At 36.3% G+C, this 22,073-nt stretch overlaps 1 protein-coding gene across 5 annotated transcripts in view; it reads right to left on the minus strand.

The window, feature by feature from the left end:
• Positions 1–22,073, minus strand: part of EPHA7 (EPH receptor A7) — a 192,434-nt gene that overhangs the window by 32,970 nt on the left and 137,391 nt on the right. For 3 of the 5 annotated variants that reach the window (XM_004710916.2, XM_004710915.3, XM_045294527.1), the window contains exons 6-7: positions 3,098–3,222; positions 319–502 (exon numbers count right to left, since the gene is read on the minus strand). In XM_004710916.2, coding sequence (XP_004710973.1) covers positions 319–502; positions 3,098–3,222 — 309 coding nt within the window. The remainder of the gene's footprint in view (positions 1–318; positions 503–3,097; positions 3,223–22,073) is intronic. The other 2 variants (XM_045294526.1, XM_004710917.4) reach the window with 1 other exon arrangement.

Consider the following 22,073-nt stretch of genomic DNA (forward strand, 5'->3'; position numbering starts at 1 on the left):
TGCGTACTGACTTCATAGGGGATTTTGCTTGATTCTAACTTCTTTCTTAGGAGGCCAATTTGAAGAAATCAACTTAAATCACATGGTTCTAATGCAACTGCTCAATATATTATAAAATTAAAATAATTATGTGGAATACACTTTTCAAAATATATATAGAAACCAACATCCCAAACCAGTTGCCATCTGTCAATTCCAATGCATAGCAACCAAATATTTATCTTTACTATTGATTGTGATGCAAATCATCACCTTCCACAATGAAGAAAATGCCCTATAGCTATAGAGAGTGAAATCCAAACCAAATGTGGTAATTACCTTCAAACATTTTACCTGAAGCTTCCTCTAGTGTGGCAACATCAAGTCTGGGGCTGTAATTTCCATAACCAGCGGCAGTAAAAGCCCGAATCTGGAAAACATACACTGTCCCTGGTTTCAGATTATTAATGGATGCCGACGTGGACTTGGTTTTCACTGTCGAGTACGTCCGTTCCCTTTGATCCTAGAAACAATATATACAGGGGACAGTTAATTATGATTGCATCCAGGTAATTTGACAGCAGATTCTTGCAGTTCTAATTCCCTGCATTGTTTTTATAAATGCTACATTGTACCCTCTGGAATATTGCTTCTAAGATAATACAAAATGTAAATGTGAAACACATGTCTTTGTTCTATAACTTTGAAAGCGAAATAATTATGTTAAACCATTTATGATATTTAGAGCAATTACTTTATGGATAGTGGGTAATAATAGCTCATTGGCCACAATGTAGGTAATATTTGTGAAATCTCTGGTTCAGTAGGTTTCTCACTTTACAATTAAAGTAACTTTTTCCCCTGAATGTTATTCAGCACATGAAAAGGCAATATGCCAAAATTTATGTAAGTTATTGAATCAAGACATTCACCAAACATCTCACTGCATATTAATTTTCATTAAGACGTGTCTTTTAAAATAAAACACTGACACAAAATAGCATTATTAAATACTTTTAAATTAAGCTATAAATATAAAAGTTAAAGTACCATAAAATTTATAGCTTGAGAACCTTTTAAACACTACTTAATTCAATTCCTTTATTTTTCAGATGTAGAAACAATTTCAACTTGTTAAATGAGTTATGTAATGATATTTCATAAGCATCAAGCCTATTTTATGTGTATTATAGTTAAACCTAACAATGAAATGAATATAATAATTCAATCCTATTAAACTCCATCAAACTAATATTCAAGTAATATACACTTAGGACTTCATTAGTGAGTCTCACAGATTATTTATGAAACAATATATGAGTAAACTACACAATATTAGACAGGTATGCATGCTATAATAAATAGTTGTGTTCTACTGTAAATGTCTGTCAGTAAAACTATTAATTGAAAACTGAAAATGTCAGTGTAGTTTTTATGATACAACACAGTACTATAAAATGCTATCACACTCTTCTAATAATTGTCTAATTTGCAAATTTAGTGAGTGTAGATACATTCTCTTTCTGTTAGGCAAAAGAGGTAAGTAGCAATTTGAGCTGATTTATTTTAGAGCAATAATTTGTAGAAGAGTTACACTGTGAAAAATTTTCCTCTCACCAACTAATTTATATATACTTCTAAATTTGTATTATCTGAAAGAAGCCTAAATTGCTTTTGAAATATGATATAATTTCAGGGACTACTGTAACTGTTATAGCTTCCTAAAACACAGATATAATAAAGCATTTAAAACAAAATTCTCTCTGAAACAAATGTAGTGGGATAAGATGTAGTTCCCAGTGCTGAAATGAGACATATTAGTAATATTACCTCTGCGATGAAAGTAATAATTAAATATAAGAACATTATATCAAGTCAATTCAGATGTTAAACTTAACTTTGGGTGCTAATTGATTTCTTCTTCAAAGGAGCCCTTCACAGTTCGAGCTACACAGCGTCCACTGGAGTCTGTCTGTCTGTCTCCCCTCTCTCAGCACTTCAGCTAACACAGCTACATCAGTAACAGTAACACTTATTATTCCTATTTAATTGACTTGATAGAAAACAGTCCTGCTGGTAAGATTACTACTACTTCTAGTACTAGTAGATAATTAGGAATTGTTAACTGTTTAAACATTTGACTCCCTGAATCAATTCTGTGAGGTGAAGTCTAGCTGATGATTTGTGAATAGAATATCTTTCTTCCCCTATGTTTCCGCCCCCTCCCCTTCAGATGCTTTAGAAGTACAGTTGGGCATTCACACACAGTCCACTAGTTAATAAATTTAGCCATTATATATGGATATTGAAATATCTTGGTTTTTTGTGGAGTGAAGGATGTAAATAAATAGTAGATTCACTTATTGTAAAAGATATAAAAGAAATTTCATGAGAATTTTAAATCAATAAAAACAAGAATGCGTGCATTAAACAATACCGCAAACCAGAAAGCCCAAGTCAATTCAGACTCGCAGCGGCCTTGCTTTGAGAGCAGACAGACTCATTTTCCTCCCACAGAACACAGAGTGTGTTTGAACTGCCAGCCTTGTGCTTAGCAGCTTGAACACTTTTTAAGTGATACTGCCCACATGTTAGACACTAGACTCGGCATTTTCTCTACATTCCTTTATGTGCTTTTCAGAATATTCTCTTATTCTGAAGTCTGGGAAATACTACATTACTTATCATAAAATATTCTTATTTTTCCATTTGCTGAATTATTTGTGGCAACTGTTATGAACACAAGCATCCTATAAATTAAATAACCACTAAGGGTTCAAACGGACATACTAAAAACGTATCTTCATGAATGAGTTGGGCTGTGTAGTGTCTATAGCACTGAGGATGCTACTTCATTATTATGATGCCCCACATTCAGTAAATAACTATGCTACAAAAGGAATCTTTTCATTTGTGGAACATGGACGCTGACTACACAGAAATCATAATCACATGAACCAGAGATACAGGAAGATAGTTCTTCTAAAGGGTGAAAGAAACTATGAATTTTGGAGCAGTTCCAAATAGTTGGCATAATGTTCAAGTTTAGCAGAGAGGGCAGGAGGGTGACATGAGACCCAGCATAGCCTTGTACACATCAGCTGCGCTTTGCACTTACTTTCTCGTAATACTTGATTTCGTATTCGGTGATGACTCCATTGGGATGCTCTGGCTCCTGCCAGGAGAGCTCCACACTCCGCTGCAGCACTCTCTCCTTCATCACTCCGCTCACTTGCGAGGGAGCTGTTTGGACAAGATGTGTCAATAAACAATGGGAAAATTCACTGGATGCCTCAAATCAAATGTCACAACCGATCAGTCCCATGCTGTGCCAGTTTCATTAAGGTAAAAGAAAGCACCTTTTCATAGCTCACAATTCAGAAACTAATGAATATTCAAACAGGACCTTATTACTGTTCATAAACCTTAATAGAAATTTAAATTAAAGTGCAAACAGCAGAAGATAACATTGTTCAAGTTAGTGGAAAATGGAAATGATGGGGCTGAGAATGACAATTAAGTAAATTAATGCTAATTAAGGCTAGAAGATATGATTTCAGATTAATCTCCAGTGATATCTAAGTCCAAATATTTATTTCACTTGCAATGGCAATGTATTTTTTAAGAAAAGAAATTATACTTTAATGCAGCAGAAGAAGTATATAAAATGGCTACTCTGAGCTTCACGTAAAGATCACATCCATTTGCTTTGATAGTTTGCACATGAGTGTATCTGTGGTGCGTGTCACCAAAAAATTTTAAATTAACTTTAGAAATATTTTTAAAGGTCATTAGGTCACTTTACAAAAAAATTGGTAAGGTGCTGCTACCAAATATGTGCATGGTTACTCATACACACACACAGACTCTTGCACACGGAAGACTTCAGATCTTGAAAGAAACAATTCATAGCCATGCTCTTGTTTTCTTTCTCCATGTAGATAATATGCTTGGAGTTCTTTCATTCTAATTAGTGGCACACACTCTTTTTGGTAGCTAAGACTGTGGAATGTAGGAAACTAATTTGCTTTAATTTGCTTGGTGATGATTAACTTGTTGTCTTCTTTGCCTAAATGAGTTGCTGCTCTGGCTTGGCTGAATTTCAGTGGGGTCATTATGTTTCATGTATCATGCTCTACCTCATTCTGTAAAATATTTTCAGGCTGTTAATTTAATTTTCAGATGTCCAGAACTGTTCATAATCCTGCTGACAGAAAAGCAATTATATGGGGCCAAAGCTGTTTAAACAAGTCTCTGATGTTTATCCCTTTGGCTTTATTTTTTTTCTTCTCCTTCTTAATATTTTCTTATACCAATGCCTAGAAAGCATATTTTTCCACTTGCTTCCTCTGGCTTGGCAATTTTGAGGGAAGGCTATGGAAGGCTTGTGAAGATTACTAACAAAAGCATAACTGGGCCAGATTAAGTGGGACAACTTTCCCTTGAAGGGGTTGTAGATGAATCCTCAACAGACTGTGTTGATAGACAAAATGTGATCTTGATACGTTTCCAATACAGCATACTTCTAATAAAGAACCAAATTTTTGCCACGGCTTTTGAGATTTGAATATATTCCGTGATGAGGAACTTGGCTCCCAGATAGGTCTGTCTCCTCATCCCAGAGAGAACAAGCCTCCCTCCGCAGACTGCAGTTTTTAAGAGTCCTGCTTCTTCAGCCTTTGGTTTGGGAAAGACAAACCCCAACGGCTAGTGAGAACCTACTTGGTTAAAAATAAACATGGTCCAGCACCAGCCATTAACTAATGTAATTATTATTTTTTTTTTTTTGCTTTCTTCATCATCCAAGTTAATAAATATCTACTCCTTAATTAGTGGCTTACCTTTCCATCTTTTCCCATGCCTGCAACCATCAAAACTATTTTAGTGTGAAAACTTTTTCTTGCCCGTTTGTAATTGTGGTCTCATGCAATATTTCACCTTTTGTGATAAATTTATTTCACTCAGCATGTCAGCAAACAACACAACTTATTTTAGTAAATGTTAAATGAGGAACTTCATTTTAAAAAGTCTAGTAACCAACTAGTTTATAGTTCTCTAACTTTTCTTTAGAAAAAGAAAATAATTTCCTCCAATCTTAACTTTATTAAGGCAAAAGTAGAAGAGAGAGGAGGTGGAGGAAAGAGAGAAAAAGGATGCAGCAAGGTGAGAATGCAGCACTGATCAATATTTTTAATTACCAATAAGGCTGTTGATCTCTGATCAGGGTTTACAACTGTATCACTTGGAAATAAGTTAGCAAGTAATAGAGAGCTAATGGAGGTAAATCTTCAGATCTTCTTTAAGTAACGTACATAGCTTAGTGTGTCTTTCAGGCTAATACAAACCATAATACATTTTATATTATTTCTATTCCTAAATAGGATAGTGAAAGAGGAAGGAGGCACTGAATGCTGCATGTTCTGGAGCAGCCTGGGAGTATCAATGCACCTCATATAAGTTTCTGCTGTATGACAGCAAGACTTGACTATAAAATCAGCCTAGATTTGTGAGACTTATACACTAAACTAGCATTCATTATTTGGTTATCACACCTTATATTTCATCCTGGAGAAGAAATTTCTACCAATAAAATTATGGTAAGTGGGGATTGAAAAAAATAAAAAAGAACGCATCAAACACATTTCAAATATATACTATTTAAAATTCTGTATCACAGCATTAACAGTGCAATACTACAATGTATTTTTCCCTCATTCACATAAGGAGCCATATCTATAAAAGAATAAATTCCCCAATTCCTGAATAGCTGCATATTTCATTTTTGTTTATCACTTGCTGGTATTATATCAACCCACATTTGAAGAGGGTCAGAGATAGAAAGACAAACACAAAATACTTGAGAATGGACAAATTCCATGCTTAGAACATTTTTCCATCTTATACCTTTCTATTACAACATTTTTGCGCAGGAAAACTGATTATATTCCCTTCTGGGTTTCAATATTTTTGGCAGAGGATATACAACTCACAAGATTGCACAGTTATAATAAACAATTCTCTGAGCATGTAACATTCTAAAATTGTCATTATTTTTAGATCAAGTTGTAGGCAAAAGTAAAATTAAAACCAGCCTAAGGTATCCTAATATTAAAAAAAATACTTTCTAAGATCATTATATTATATTTGATCTATTAAGTTAATCCTGTTATAAAAATGTCACCAAGCGTACACTCACTCTTTTACCAAATATTCACTTAGCACAATTGTAGTTCATTTCTGAAATTAAACATACACAACGAATGTATATACATATTGATCAGATATGATTACCTTTAAATTTTAATTTTTAATAATTACCAAACCAAACAAGATACTGTACTTTGAATTGACATGAAGTGGATAAATAATACCAAACAACAAAAGTCCCCTGAACTGAAACAATATAGGAAAGCAAAGCATAGTAAGAAGGACGTTTAAATCATGAATTTTTAATGGCGTTTCGAACACAGGATTAACAGATTCATATTTTTACCTAAGTTTCTAGATAAGTTTATAATCATTTCTGTAATATGGACAAAAGACAATAAAAAATGTTCTTAGGAAATTAAGACAAATGTTTGCTGTTGACCAGGGTAGCTAAGCTAAACAGTGTGAAAACAAAATTGATAAATTTGATGAAACAAGAAAACAAGGTTCTTAACAAGAGACTGAAAGGTAAATTTAAGTCCTAATTTTGTTAGCATAAGACTCTGAATTTAAAAATAACCAGTGATAGAAATGGTTGGTTAATATGCAAACTTGAGTCAATCAGCATTTAACTAATTTTGAGCTTCAAGCACTCTTGCATGAGCTTGATCTTAATCAATTTCCAATTAAAATCCATGAAACAAGTGATTTATTTAAATCACAGGATGGAAACATTTTCATAAATGTTCTGTGTTTTCCCTCAAAAAAATCTTAAGCCCTCCCATTATATGCTTGGAAAATGTTCCTGATCATGAAGCGGGGAGAAGTCTTACATTTCTAGCATTTAGTTGGCACAATGCTTCCAAAAGGTGGTCGTCACATGTATTTTCCAGAACATGTGAATAGTTAACATTACATGACAAATAGAACTTTGCATATGTAACAAAAAATTACAATCCTTGAAATAGGTAGATTATCCTGGATTATTCCAGTGAATCTAATCACCCCAACCGCAAACCCACTGCAATGAGTCAATAGCGTTTCTCAGACGATCAATCTTTATGGGAGCAGGCAGCCTTAGTTTTCTCCTGAAAGAGCGCCTGACGGGTTTACACTCCTGACCTTGTGGTTAGTAGAAACCTCATACCTGACCCCAAAGCAAGAAATGTCTCAAAGTGGGGTCACAGAGTGTGACTGAGGAGTCAGATAGTTTGATCTAATAGAGGGATTTGGTCAGTCATGGATGAAGAAAGTTGCACAGGAAACATGAGAAGATTGATCCTCGGCTTTCTTGCTGCCAGGAAGTGGATTCAGATTCAGACCCATGGAGATCAGATGGGACAGGGTAGAACTGCCCCTGTGGGTTTATAGACCACAGACTACTCCTCTTTACAGGAGGACAAAGTCTCCTCTTTCTCCTGCAGAGTGGCTGGTCATTTGGAACTGCTGAGCTGGTGGTGAGTAGCTCAATGATACCAACCAATCTTGGCTAGTTATAGGGAACCAGGCTCCAGTCACACAAATGCAAAGGAACTGACGTCTGACAGCAACCTGAAATGGCCTAGAACTTGATTTCTCCATAGCCTACAAGTGAGTCTGACCTAGTTGAAATCTTGATTTCAGCCCTGAGGTCATCAACAGGCACCCCAACTAAGTCATATTGTGCCTTTCTGTATTTTTGACCCAGAGAATTTTGAGAGAATATGTGAAGTTGTTTCCTGTTTCTACATTTGTGGCATGGCATTATGGGAGCAGTAGAAAACTAACACAGTAAAGAAAAATTGGACATAGTAGAATTTTTAGGAAGCCAAAGAAAAAGGTAAAATAATATAGTTTAATAGTATGATATATCAAACTATATGTTGAAGTAGAATGAAGTAAAGGAATTTGGAACTTGAGTAGTCTCCAAACACAATGTTTTATGATAACAAAGGCTCTAGTATATATTTTTAAAACATATATATTTTAAAATATATATCATGTACATAGTGTGTGTTTCAGAATGTTAATGAAGCTTTTTTTCATATATATATCCACACACTGTGGTAGTTACATAATCCGATGTCAATTTGGGACTTGAGAGGATTAAGAGTGAAGGGGTGGAGTCTAGTCTGTCACTCAGGTCATAGCAATGCTGCCTCTGTGTGGGCATGCCCTTCCCCTGAGGATTCTGGGAAATGCGGTATTTCCTCCTTGGTGGAAATACTCTTTCTCTCTGCTGGCTCCCTTGGAGACGCTCTACTGACAAGACTCTAAACTCACTCCCTGAGAGGCATTTTACTGACAAGACACACGGCGCCACACCCTGGAAGCTAGAGAAGCCACGTGGACCTACCCTGATGCAACCAGACCTCTAGAGCCAGAGCAGCCACATAGAGATCCCTGCCAACGCTAAGATGCTTACAACACCACTGAATTCACAAGACTTCCAACCCACTGGCCTGTGATCTTCCTGCATTCGGCATCATTGCATGTATTTCGTGAGTCTGAAGAGGACTTTATAGATTGGTTTGGGACATATGGGCTAACATTGGACTTACGGAGTTGATCTGGATGGGCTGGAACATTTTCTCAATATTCAATTGCTCTTGTATCTAAAGCTCTTTCTTATATCCATAAGAGTGTCTATGAGTTTGTTTCTCTAGTCTACCCAGACAAACAGACACACACACACACAGACACACACAAACACACATATGCTATCACTTTCCATACACTAAAATGATGGTAAAAAATTTGAACAATAACAACAAAAATACATTGGAAAAAAAATGACAGCTGTATTTCTATAGAATCCAAGGAGGTATGGCAGGTCAACAGGCATTTCAAATCTATCTCAACTTGTTAACTCTATTGACATGGTTAGATTAAATTAGTTTAAGGTAAAGGTAAAAATAAGGAATCCCTTCAGAGGTGTCAAATGCAAATCACAGAAATGTTCTTTCATTGAACACTTTTGCATGGAATTCATTTTAACAATGCTTTGAAATAACAAATGTATGTATTAGAAGCATAGCATTTTATAATATACAACTTTTAGCTTTTTACACTTCCCTACAGGTGTTTCATTTTGGAGGTTGTAAGATAAACAGATGAAAATACATATAAAAGTATTTCAATAACAAAACACTAGGCCATAAGAATATAGTGTAATATCATGAAGCCCATTAATTACATTTCTGCAGTATATAGGAGTAGATATAAAGATCTAACATGGGATATCACTAAACTTTAATTTCCTGGCCGTGAAAAAAATGGCTAAGATATTATGAACAATCCATATGCAATGTTAGCTTAAAGAGTAACATAGATAGAGTTATTCTTGATATTATTGAATTGAATGATATGTAGATTATGTGCCAATAACTCTGTTTTAATGCAAAAAAACAGATGCAAGGAAAATTGAGTCTGTAGTAAAAAATATCAATCTATTTGCAGATGTTAATTTTTTATTTTGATTTGAGAGAAGCATTATCTGTGACTAAAATCAACAAAGTTTCAATCTGTAATAAGTATTATAACTGAAAAAAACATAGTGGAAAGTGAGCTGATCTTTTTCTACCCTCAAAATAGAATAATTTCTATTTCTAGCTATCTGACATTCGCATTACTATGTTGCTTTATATAAAACACAAAACTGTAGAAAGTAATAATATATATCACACAATGGACTTTAAAATAAATTTAAAAACCAACTAAGAAAAAGAGAACTTGAATAAGAGATAGACAAAATCTGAATAACAGTATGAAAAAAGGAATATGATATTGAGCTGACAGAGTAGAAAAATGAAAACATCCTAGATAGGCTTCCTATCAAGTGTATATGTAAGTTCAATATATCTCCAGTCAGGGAAAAAATATAAATATTATGTGCACATACACACATATACACATGAGACACACACACATATAACATCAATAGCATCTATTTCATTATTTAATCAATAGAATGGTTAAATATGATCAATATCATAAAACGGTAAAAAATATATCTTAATTAATACAATAAACTGAACATTAGTTGGATGTTTAATTATGTGTTATAGGAGTTAGCACCTCCTGGCAAACGTTTTAGGTAAACTCTTTGTTCTTTGTGTCAAAACTACCATTGACCATTTGTCCTAAACATAGTTTGCTCACAACATTACTTCTAAATCTCGCTAAAGTATTGACTGAAATGTGAACCAAGAAGGTATTAACTTGTAACTTGTGGTACATTTATAGTTCAAGGATCCCTCTAAATGTTTTATAAAAACAAGTAGTTTCCCAGGATTAGCTATGCGAACCTCAGTTCTATTTCCAAAGTATAAATAATAATAATAATGACACCAATAATTTAAGAAGCCTGTGAAATTAAGTGACACATATTATCTTTAATAGTCTTTAACAATGCAACAAACATGCTTACTTGGCTTTTAAAAAAATGATAAATGCAAGACATGGCTACATTGATGTAGTTCACCAGCTTTTTAATGCATCAATTTGCTATCACTGTTCTTTTTGGTGAAGAAGTCAGGCTTACAGAAACCAGTAGCATCTAGTAAGAATAAAAAGCAGATTTCATTCTCATTTTTTCAATTCTTGCTTTTCAAAGGCTACGCAATAATATCAAAGGAAGCTTTTTCTCCTAGAGGGTTGCTTGTTTGCCTCTAATCACAGGGCAGCAGTTGGAACCCTCCAGTCACTGTGGGAGAAAAAGGAAGCCTTCTGAACTCATACAAGACACTCTGAGTTCGAACAGACTTGAGAACCGCGGGCACGTAACTCTGGCAGATTCTGGCACATTTTTGAGAGCATGCCTGAGAAGAAGGGAAGTGGAGGTCACTCATACACTTCACGTTTATTAAGGATTAGGATGTGCCTGGCACGAAGCTGGGTTTTGGAGAGATACTGAATAAGACTTAGGGAGACCCTTAAATGTTCTATGGTCTGCAGATGTCAGAAGAGGTCAAAGTGAGCAAGGAGTTTTTAATTCTGTACAATTTGTCTTTTCTTTTTTTTTAACCTTTTTTGGACATATAATTCATAAAAGATAAATTCTGTGGTTTAAACACATCAAAAAGAGTTGTGTAATCATCACCACAAACCATCTTGGAACATTTTCTTCATTCTTCCACCCATCATTATTGGCATCTCCTGCCCCCACGACCTCCCCTGTCATAAATCCAAAAATCAATTCATCTAGTTGCTGTTTCTATAGGTTTACCGTTCCTGGATTTCATAGAGGAGGAGATGGAGGAGGAAGAGGAAGGCAGTAATAATCAGCAACAACAATAAAACAAGAAAGATGTTAAAAATGAGTCAAATGCAAAAGCAAATGGTAAGATGTTAATTTAAACTGAGTGACCTCAGCGGTTCACCCACTGTCCCAAGCACTATGTTTGTGGATAAGACTGTTTACATCCCTGTTCCATGGTCAGAGAGAAATCAGTGGAAGCTTAATCTTCTGCAAGTGGATTTTGGGCTTCCACGGTCATCCATACATAGCCTTCAAACTGGGTGTTCAGAATTTAAGCTCTACTACCATCTCCTCCACTGACCGTTCGTTTTATCATTCACAATCCTTGGAACATGTGGACCGGTCTGCTTCTTCTGCACAGACTTAACTGGTACCTCACTTTGATGCTGTTGTTTAAGACAAGTTTTTAAAACACCAGATGCTTAATTTTGTCCTTTCTGATAGTCGGGCACTGTCTAATGAATATGAACCACTTATCACTCACTTATTTGTGCACCTATAAAAAATACTTCTTCAAAGGAAGTCCCACCTCAGATAGGGTCACTTTTTCATTTAGCAAGAAATCGGGAGAGGATCAAATAACCCTATCACACAGCATTGTCCCACAGTCACTCCAATTGTGTATACTCTCCTACAAGTGTTATTGACGGGATTGAACTGCTCTAATGGATTTAAAGGGGTGCAGCAAGCAGATGACTGCTATTTCAAAATCGTGGACTTTTAGGTCATTGGATACTGGGTTAAACATCTTGGTTTTGAGGATACCTAAAATTTGGCAACCTAAAATCAACATACATTTTCCATTTCCATATTGTCTTTGATCTGTGTGACATGCATTGGTTCTATAGGCAAAGTTTTACTTTAATGAATGAAGATATGAAAAATATTGCCTGGTATTTAACCCTCATTGTCTCTTAAGCAGAGTTCAGTCCCTTAAATTTTGAACTTGTGACTTATAGTCACTTAATATAGTCCTTCCAGCCATAATCTCTTATGTGACACGTAATTCTGAACTCCATCCACCTGTGGCTATTGTCTCACTTTGGAGGGAATTATCTGCTAACAAACAGAAATAGGATGAGATTAGACCTGACCTTAATAGAGGATGTGGATTGAGCCACACTCCTTATGCAATGGCTATTGGGGTTACTGTTTCTTGTAATGGATGTAAGAAATGATAAGCTACAGCTGAGACGAGGAAACCTGCTCTTGGCATGGCCTGAGAAGTCTGACAGATTGAGATTAGTAGGAGGCCAATGACTACTGGAAATATCCTGCAAGAGGACTCAGGTCCTATGAGCGTAGATAAGATCAAGTCCAGGGTTGGAGAATAGATTATATTTGTCACCATTAAAAAGATAAAGGGCTATATGTTCATTTGAGTGCACTACTGATACTCAAATGTAACTCCCACTAAATCACCGTTCCTTGAGTGGGTCTGATAAGAAAGTGGGGGAAGCTACTGATAGGATTTCCCTGTTACTATGAACAGGATTCCCTGCAATGCCATTCTGCTGCATATAAAATGAGGCCTCCAAAGTGTAAGGGGTGTGATCTCACCACAAGCCAAGAGTCAGGAGGTCAGTGGGTCCTCTGGACCTAGCATCTGGCTTACCCTTACCTGACCTTCAGAGTTTTGGAAGTTTCAATAATTTGCAGAACCTATAAATATGAGGGAATATACTCAAAGGATGACTGAGGGACTATGGGACCAAATAGGATCATGGAAGAGTTGGACATTAGGGAATGATCTACCCACAATTCTTTGGGACTAACTGGGTGTTGATTTTTCAAAAATATATGATTACTAAAAGCTATGCATGAACTTTCCATGTATTATAGTCTAATAAGATTTCGTACATGTGTACCTATTCCTTTTCACGCTGGTATTTAAAATTCTATACCATTGAGTAAATTAAGAATATTATTAATAGAATGATCAAATGTCAACTGTGTGCTACTCATATTATTTTTTTAAGAGTCTGATAATGTTGCCTCTAAAGTGGGATGCATCTGAAACAATTTGGTTCTTATGATGTGGCTCTGCTCAGTACTTCCTCTCATGGAGTGATCACTGAAGATACGAATGCTTGTGCAAAGTGTGGTGAATACCTTTCTTCAGGACCAAAAGCCACCTGTTAAACTTTCTCCCCAGACTTCACCGTTTTACTGTTAAATAATTCCACCTAGAGGTTTTGCCAGGAGGTGCTAACTCCTATAAAATTATTAGCAGTCTGGTTTTATCTCTCTAGAGAACCCTGTGTAACACAACAACTAACTAAACATCCAAATAATTATTACTCAACTATAATAATGCTTAATTTTTAAAGGCAGGTACTCATTTACAATTTCAAAAAGTACCAAATAGGACATAGTGCAAAGTGAGACTTCTTCCCATGTCATGACGTTACTATTCCCCAAAGCAACAAATCTTACCTGTTACTTTGGTATTCTTCCAGAAATAGCTTTGTTATAGATACATAGATGGTAGATAGATGGATAGATGGGTGGTAGGTAAAGATTAGCACATATGATATTGATCTAATAGTGTAGAGAACAATTTGTTTACACCGTATTTTATTGATCAGAGGAGTCCTCTCGTGGCACAGTGGTGGCATGGGCTGGGTAATCACAGGACCAGCCATTTGAAACCACAGGAGAAAGATGAGGCTTTTACTCCTGTAAAGATTTACAATATCAGAAACTCACAGGCAGTTTTACTCTGTCCTATAGGGTCACTATGAGTCAAATGGACTCAATAGCAGTGAGTTTTATCGTTGATTTGATGCACACAGATCGGCACCACTTGTCTATTAGCTGTGTTGCGTTTTCCATTGTGTGATGTACCATACTTCATTTAACCAGACTCCTGTCAGTAAGCCGGGTCCTCGTTGGTGTCTCTAGGGGCCTTGGAGGTTACAGACTGCATCAAGTGACAAAATCCTAGGAAGTGATACACAAATGACTTCCCATAAACATTTTTTGTATATAATTTCAACAGAAATGTATACTTTTTCATGAAAGATCCCCACTATTACATATTAAAATATTTTTCATAAAAGTTGGCTTATATGTATCAATAGATCTATAAAACTAACTCTATGCCAATATATGTTTCCAATGTTGTAGTGCACCACAGTTAAAGATGTTATTACTACCCAATTACAAAGGAGATTGGAGTCACACGGGTTCGTGTTTATGCACTGTTTGGAAGCAGATTGCTTTGCATTCCACCCCCAGAGAGGCTGGTGTGTTCAGACTACCAACCTTTTAATTAGCAGCCCAGTGCTTAACTCTCTGCATCAGATTCTTTTAAATGAAAGGACAAAAAAGCATCAAATCGGGTTCTGCTATGTTACTTAATAATTTGTAGCTAATGTATAATTTTGTTGTTAGTATTCATACATTTTAAGAAACATATTTTCGCAATTAACTATACTGAGACATTATTCTATGATTGAAACGGATAATAAGCATGACTAAGGTCTTTGTGTGATCTGGTAAGAGAGGTGGTCCATGGTGTGGGACGGGGTGATTCATGAGTTGCCTCAATGGGTGGCCCCAGTCACAGCATCACCATTGATGGTCTTTTCCCATCTCTTTTTAAATAAAGACACAATGATGCTGCTGGAACTTCATCAAATGTGAATTATGTCAGGAAAATAAGAGATGCCTGGTAGGCACAAGCAGCTTATGATTGGCTGCTAACTTAAAGGTTAGTAGTTCAAACCTGCTTGGTGGTTCTGTGCAACAAAGGCCTGGGGCGCAGTTCCTATCAACATTGGAGCTGAAATATCCCTATGGAGCAAGTTTACTCTGCAACACAGAAGGCCACCCAAAGTTGGATCAATGTGGTGACAACTGGTTTGGTATTTTGTTTAAAGAATAAAATATGTCAGGATGGTGTTGCACATAGGTAAAAAAAAGGGGGGGGGCGGGAGCAATGGCAGTGAAATTACACGGACTGAATTGTCAAAATATGGTCATTGATGAAAGTGATTAGAGCCATTCCTTTATGAAGGAAATAACGGTTAAAAAGTTATTATTTAAAGCAGCCTAGAGCAGTAGTATTCAATGTGCAGCCTGGCTGCACACAGTCATCCAGCCAGTCCTTAGTCAGCGAGGAGGTAGGGACCTGAGTAATTCTTCTAGTGGCTCAGCTGGCATTTTCCATAGCACGGCTTTTTGTTGGAAGAAGATTTTCTTCTAGTTAGCAGTTTCCTTCATGATTCTGTTCTGCTGCGAGATCCTTATCTTGTCATATAGACTTTCACTTTTAGTAGCAGTGTCCTTTTAAAGCATGACAGCATTAGTAAGAGCTTTTGATTATTACATTATAATGCCCAGCGGTAAAATGATTATTATAGCTTTTTTATTGATTTGTGATGGCAGTTACATGCATTATAAATCTAGCATATAATTGTCCATGATTAAATTATAGCATAAACAAGCCATTCGGCTGCAGTTCGAACACAGCGGCCGTGCTACGGGAGAAGGATGGCAGTGGGCTTCCATAAAGAATTACTGCCTTAGTAACCCTAGGAGGTGGTTCTACTCGTTCCATATGGTCATCACGAGTCAGAAGCAACCTGGTGGTAGGGATTTGGTCTTGGGCTTCTGCCAATCATAAAGATGATGAGGTCTCGGGTCCTACCTTCAAGGTAACTGCGATCCAGGAGCGAGTTACAATATGAAAATGTACCCCAAGTTACAGGCTAAACTACATGTTATGGTGTAGATGAGACACAAGTCAACTGCCAGAAAACTGCTGGGATGCAGTGAAGAGTAAACAAACAAAATATTTCCTTATACCAAACTCTTATTCAGTATTTGAGTGGCTTCACCATCTATTTGAACTAATGATCACACTGCTGTTATCAGACCTATCATCTACATAAGACAGCTTTATATCAGTTTAATAATGAGTTCGTGTTATTTCCCCCCACTTTGCTGCCACCAAAAGGTCAAACTCACTCAGTTTCCTTGTTTCAGCAAATATGGGATTCTTGCATTTAAAAATTATATTTCTCTTGTTGAGGGCAGCATTTCATTATTTGATTGCTGTCTATCTTGCTATTCAGAGGATAAAAACAGGAAACATCGAGAAGCTATACAAAGGCATGCCTTGAAGACATTTTCCTTTGATTCCAGACTACTGCAATCAAGCAAATATCGCAGTTTATGAATTCTTGGTATCCCATTGCATAGAAAACCTATGTTTACTCCATCCTGCAGTCATTAAATATACAATATAGCATTATGAAACAGTTCAGATATGGTAACAATTATCAAAACCTAACACAGAGACAACAAGTGAACATGTGCCGCAGGAAAAAAAATGGTACCAAAAGACTCGCTCAACTTAGGATTGCCACAAACCTTGAATTTGCTCACACAAAAAGTCAGTACCTGCAAAGCACAATTACAGAGGTATGAAGAGCTGGTACCAAGGGCTCAAGTAGAAAGAAAAGGTTTTAAAAATGATGATGGCAAACATATGTAAAGATGTGCTTGACACGATGGGTGGATGAATGGACTGTGATAAGAGCTGTAAGAGCCCCCAATAAAATGATTGGGAAAAAAAGTCGGGGGTGGGGGGGACGAGAAATGGCTATCAGGTAGGCATGAAGAGCTTCACTGGGGGACTAGATGATGTGGGTCGGAATCTGGGATCCATGGCTTATGAGCTGAAAGTCCTTGAAAGAGGAACTGAGCTTTCCTGTGCCCCAGGTACCTAAGCTTTAAACTGGGAGTAATACTTCTTAATAATATCTCTAATTATAAATTTCATTACATAATATACTTCCCTTAAATTATATAGATGTTGTAAATTATTGTGTATTTGATATACTATAGCTATGTCATCTTATACCAAGTACATGTTGAATTTTTATACTGCTATATATGAATATTAAACATATTTATGGTTCTAACATTATGATCCATATATTTATATTTACATATTTACATATGACAATATGGTTCCTTTCTCTGAACATTTACTCAATGGTTATAATAACTGTTCCAAATAGCATGACCCTCGGAAATTCCACAGATTTGGTTTACGCTTCAGGAGTAATAATGCATGTAATTAAATAACACGTAAGCTGTTTATTAAGCGCAACATTGTCAGAGGGAAGAACCTTAAAGAAAAATGATGATTTTTAAATTACATTTCTGTTTTTGTGGTACCTCTAATACAGTATTTGTATATTTTACTATGATTTCTTTACACTTCAATCCATATCCACCTGCATGACTCTATAGAATATTCTATGATACTACTGTTTATTTATTTTTTGCCAGAGATTTTCCCTCACTGGTAGACTTGTTGGTTTTATTTTATTTCAATCATTTTTTCCCCTGGAAATGATCACCCTGGGGTTTCCTAGAGCTAATTTGGACTTAACGTCCCTCCCTATTGTGAGCTGGGTAGTTCTGAGAGGGAACGAGGAGGAGGACAGAGGTGGAGAGGGCAGAGGATGGAGGAAGCAAAGGAAACTCAGGTCCCTAAGACTCACTGAAGCCTCAGGCCAACTGTGTAAGAGCTGTTTCACTTGGTAAGCTAGAAACTAGGCAAGTAGTTTTAAACATTTGCTAAATACATTTTAACAACAATGAAGTTCACGCTTCAGCTATTGCTTCACAATCCATAATCTATATCCTAGAAAGCTAGGTATAAGTGAAAATTCCCTTCCTGCTAACTGTATTTATGATTCATGCAAAAATGTCAGATTTCCAGGGATGCCACAGACACAATTTGGTCTGCAAAGCATTACTTATTAACTGTTCCTTCGAGGAAAAGTTTGCCGACCCCCGGATTAGTCTGTTTGTCTGCAAACAAGAAAGCCCAAGTCTCTTAATTTTGTTTTGTATTGTTTTCTTTTCTTTCAATCCATTATGTAAAAAACAACGAAAATCCACATATAGGCGGTTGTTGTATTTCAGTGGTTTCAGAATGTAATGGCGTTTCTTGAGTCCTGTCCTCCTCTCCTATGGTTGTAGTGTGGCTGCTGTTGCTCTAGTTACCATGTCCACATGCTAGACTTGCTAGAGGAAAAGCTCATGGGCAGTGCCCAGCACCAAATTGAGAAAAACAAATTCTTCTTGATTTCTTTCATCTTACCATCCGAGCTTTTAAAAAAAATGAGGCTGGAAATTGTGCTACACTAAAAAAATAATACATTGTTAGGAAATGAAAAAGAAAAAAATTGTTAGTAGGGAAACAACTACATGTGTTGGCCACACTCCTAATTCTAATATGGAAGGTGGGGGGAAGGGGAGATGATACTCAAGTTGATCAGTTCTCCCTAGTTAAATTCTCATCTGACAAAAGACCAAAGTGATCAAGAGAAGTGATTGAGAGTCCCTAAGTGGACGCACTGGACAGTCATAGAAAGTAAGGTCACCGATGATGGCTCTGGAGGGACATTTGGGATAAAAATAAACCCAGATCTGGGGAAATGAGTGCCAGGGGGAGTAAATACACAAAATCCTTCGTTGGCCCATTCTGGGAGTTATTTTACATAAAGATTTTTTTTTATGAAGAAAAACTGAAAAAGGTCAAGGTTAGTTCTGAAATGGTGATATCAGGTTACCTGGATAGATTTTCAGTGAGAAAAAACATTTACTGTGAAGCATGAATAGTATGGTAATTAAGAGGAATATAATAATTATTTAAAGAACACCTTTTAATAGCATTCCACTGATCCCCATTTTCCTTAAGAAATGCTGAGATGAAAGTGTCTCATATTTATTCACAGAGCACTCTAAATATTTTAGGCATTTACAAATATTCTAAATAAATAGGTGAATTTATTATACCACAAATTATTCTGTCTTCTATATAATCAATCTTTTTCTCTCTGTTGGAGTCTTTGTAACAGATTTTACATAAATTCAATTTTCTCTCATGAAAATAAAATGATTTCTTAAACCTGCCTCACTTGCCAGTTGTTGAAGGAACTCTGTTCTTCCCTTTAGAGCCAAATATGACCCAAATAAAGTTGTCTAGATCCCTTGTTTCCTCAACTCTCATTCACATTGCAACCTTCTTTGGCTTTGGTCCCCATTCTTCCAAGTGAGCTGTTTACAAGGCGAGCAATGACTCCCCCATCTGATCAAACTAAAATGCCATTCTTAGTGCTCCTTTTTCTGGATTCAGAGTAGCTGCAAGGGTGTTTCTCTCTCTCTCTCTTAGTGTACATTCCCCAACACATTCTCTCCTATATTTTCTACTTATCTACCTAATTCTTTCCTTTCCTTCATAAGTTTTTCCTCATACAACAGTTGATTTACCTGAAAGCTACATGAAAAGATGCTCATCTTCATCAGTTATTAGGAAAATGCCAATTAAACCTCTATCTGATGCCATTAGGCACTAATAAAAATAATGACAATAATCATATAACTATAATTAAAAACACATATAGTGAACAGGGTTAGCATGTATGTACAGAAACTGGTACTTTCATACACTATTATTGGGAATATAACATTTTCCAGCTACTTTGGAAAGTCACTTTGGTATTTTTTAAAAGCTAAACGTAAACTGATAATATGACTCAGCAATATCACTTGTAATTCTTTATGTTCACAGCAACAACATTCATATAGGCAAAAGGGAGAAACAATCTAAAAGTTCATCAACAGATAAATAGATAAACAAAAGGTACTACGGAAACATATTTAGCAAAACAAATGCAATTTAAGTTAGTAAACAGACTATTTGATAACATGACTGACTCAAAAATATTGTGTTAAATCAAAAAGTCATATGCAAATCCCATATTATTTATTTCCATTTATATTAAGCATCTAGAAAATGTAACTCTACAGAGTGGATTCGTGTTTACTTAGGTCTGGAATGGGAAAACAACCAAACCAAACCAAACCAAACCAAACTCACTGCTACAAGTTGATGCCAACTCAAAGCAACCCTGTAGGACACGGTGGAGCTGCCTCGTCTGAGTTCTGAGTTCTGAGACTGTAGCTCTAGGGCTTACCTAATGGCTAACAGCCCAACTCTTAACCACTATGCCGCCAAAGCAGAACCTAAATTGGTATGATGGTCTTATTGGAGTAATGGAAATAGTATATTAACTTCATTGTGGTGTTATTTGTAACCATATGTAAATTTTCTAAAAATCACCACAATATACATAAAAATGGATTCATTTCATGATATGAAAAGCATACTTAATTAAAGCTTTTGGAAACTACTTCAATGACTTTCCATGACTTTAAGAATAAGGACCAACTTCCTAAATACGATTTTCGGGGTCCTAAATGCTCCATCTGCCGTGTACCATTCAAGTTTTTAGACCCTGAGATCTCTATGCACTGCACCTCCCTGCTCCAGGGACAGAAGACTGTGATGCTTGAGAAATACAGCAGCAGACTCAGAGCACAGATTAGAGCAGTGGGCTTCCTGGCCCACAGAGTACGGCAAGTTGAATGCCTTTGGACAGAGGCTTACAAACATTAACTGAGGTGCTAGGATTGCTTACCCATAGGCCTAGAGCTGAGTGCCTTTGGTTTAAGTAAGTCTTTAACTACAGACCAAAAGGTTGGGCTCAGGCTTACAGCAGAGTCGTGTGCCCTATGGGCATATATCAGCAGAGCTAAAGGATGGGGCTGAAAAGCCAGAAACCAGAGAGATGCTTGTTAACAACTTCAAAACATTTGAGAACTTGGCTTCTATGGACTTTGTATATATCTAAATTAGAGTAGGTATTTTGTCTGTTTGTTTGAAATATCTCCCTTCCTTTCAGAATATGTTCTCTACATAGAGGATGTCCTAGGCTAATGGTTGCATTATAGGACACTGTACAGTATAAAACAAACAGTCTTCAATATATGTTTAGGGAACAAGGTGTCTTTGACATTTGGACAATCGGTGCATCTACCCATAAAACCAAATCCACTGATCTCAAGCTGATTCCCACACAAAACAACCCTATACAGGGTTTCCAAGACTGTAAATCTTGACTGGAGCAAACAGCATCATTTCTCTCCCTTTTACTGACCGGTGAGTCTAACAACAGGCATTAGAGTTAGGAGCCCAGCACTTGCGCATCGCAGTCTTTAAACATTTTTTCATATCAAAATTTTATTTTAATGTGCATAAATAATACGGTTGGTTTTATCCTGTTAGCTTAGGCATCTGCTCCAGACTGACGACACCAGCAGCAGATGCACTTGTTCTCGGCGCAGAGCTCAGTAATCGAGAAAGCGGGTGAAATGTAACATTCTCGCTTCTTTGGAAAAGTTTTTCTTTCGGTTTCCTTAAGTCACCACATGACAAAGCTGCCCTGATAAAAGGTGATGGAGCACCACTGCCTTGTGCTCTTAGCACCTACTGCTGTAGATCAATAGCTAGAGAAACACCCCACTGTGTTTACAAGTCCAGCACAGTAAAATAGTCATAAATAAATCAGCTATTTTATACTAACACTGACCTATAGAGAAGCGACTTAACTTCTTCATATGGACTTTCATAAATGTAGTAAAGAAAGCTGTAAATGTTAGGTATGGAGATAACGCATTGAGTCACATGTGATAGTAGTAGTAGGTAGAGATTCAGAGCTCTTCAAGATAAATTCCTCTCTCCTGCCAATATTCAATTTGTAATCTTGGCTTTCATTTTATAGGAAATGTAAACTTTTGATATACTTGTTAATCCATGGGAATAAAGATGGTGCTAAAC

The sequence above is a fragment of the Echinops telfairi genome, unplaced genomic scaffold (genome assembly GCF_000313985.2).
Source record: "Echinops telfairi isolate 266 unplaced genomic scaffold, ASM31398v2 ScPeMD7_3533;HRSCAF=4204_0, whole genome shotgun sequence".
NCBI classification, from domain to species: Eukaryota; Metazoa; Chordata; class Mammalia; order Afrosoricida; family Tenrecidae; genus Echinops; species Echinops telfairi.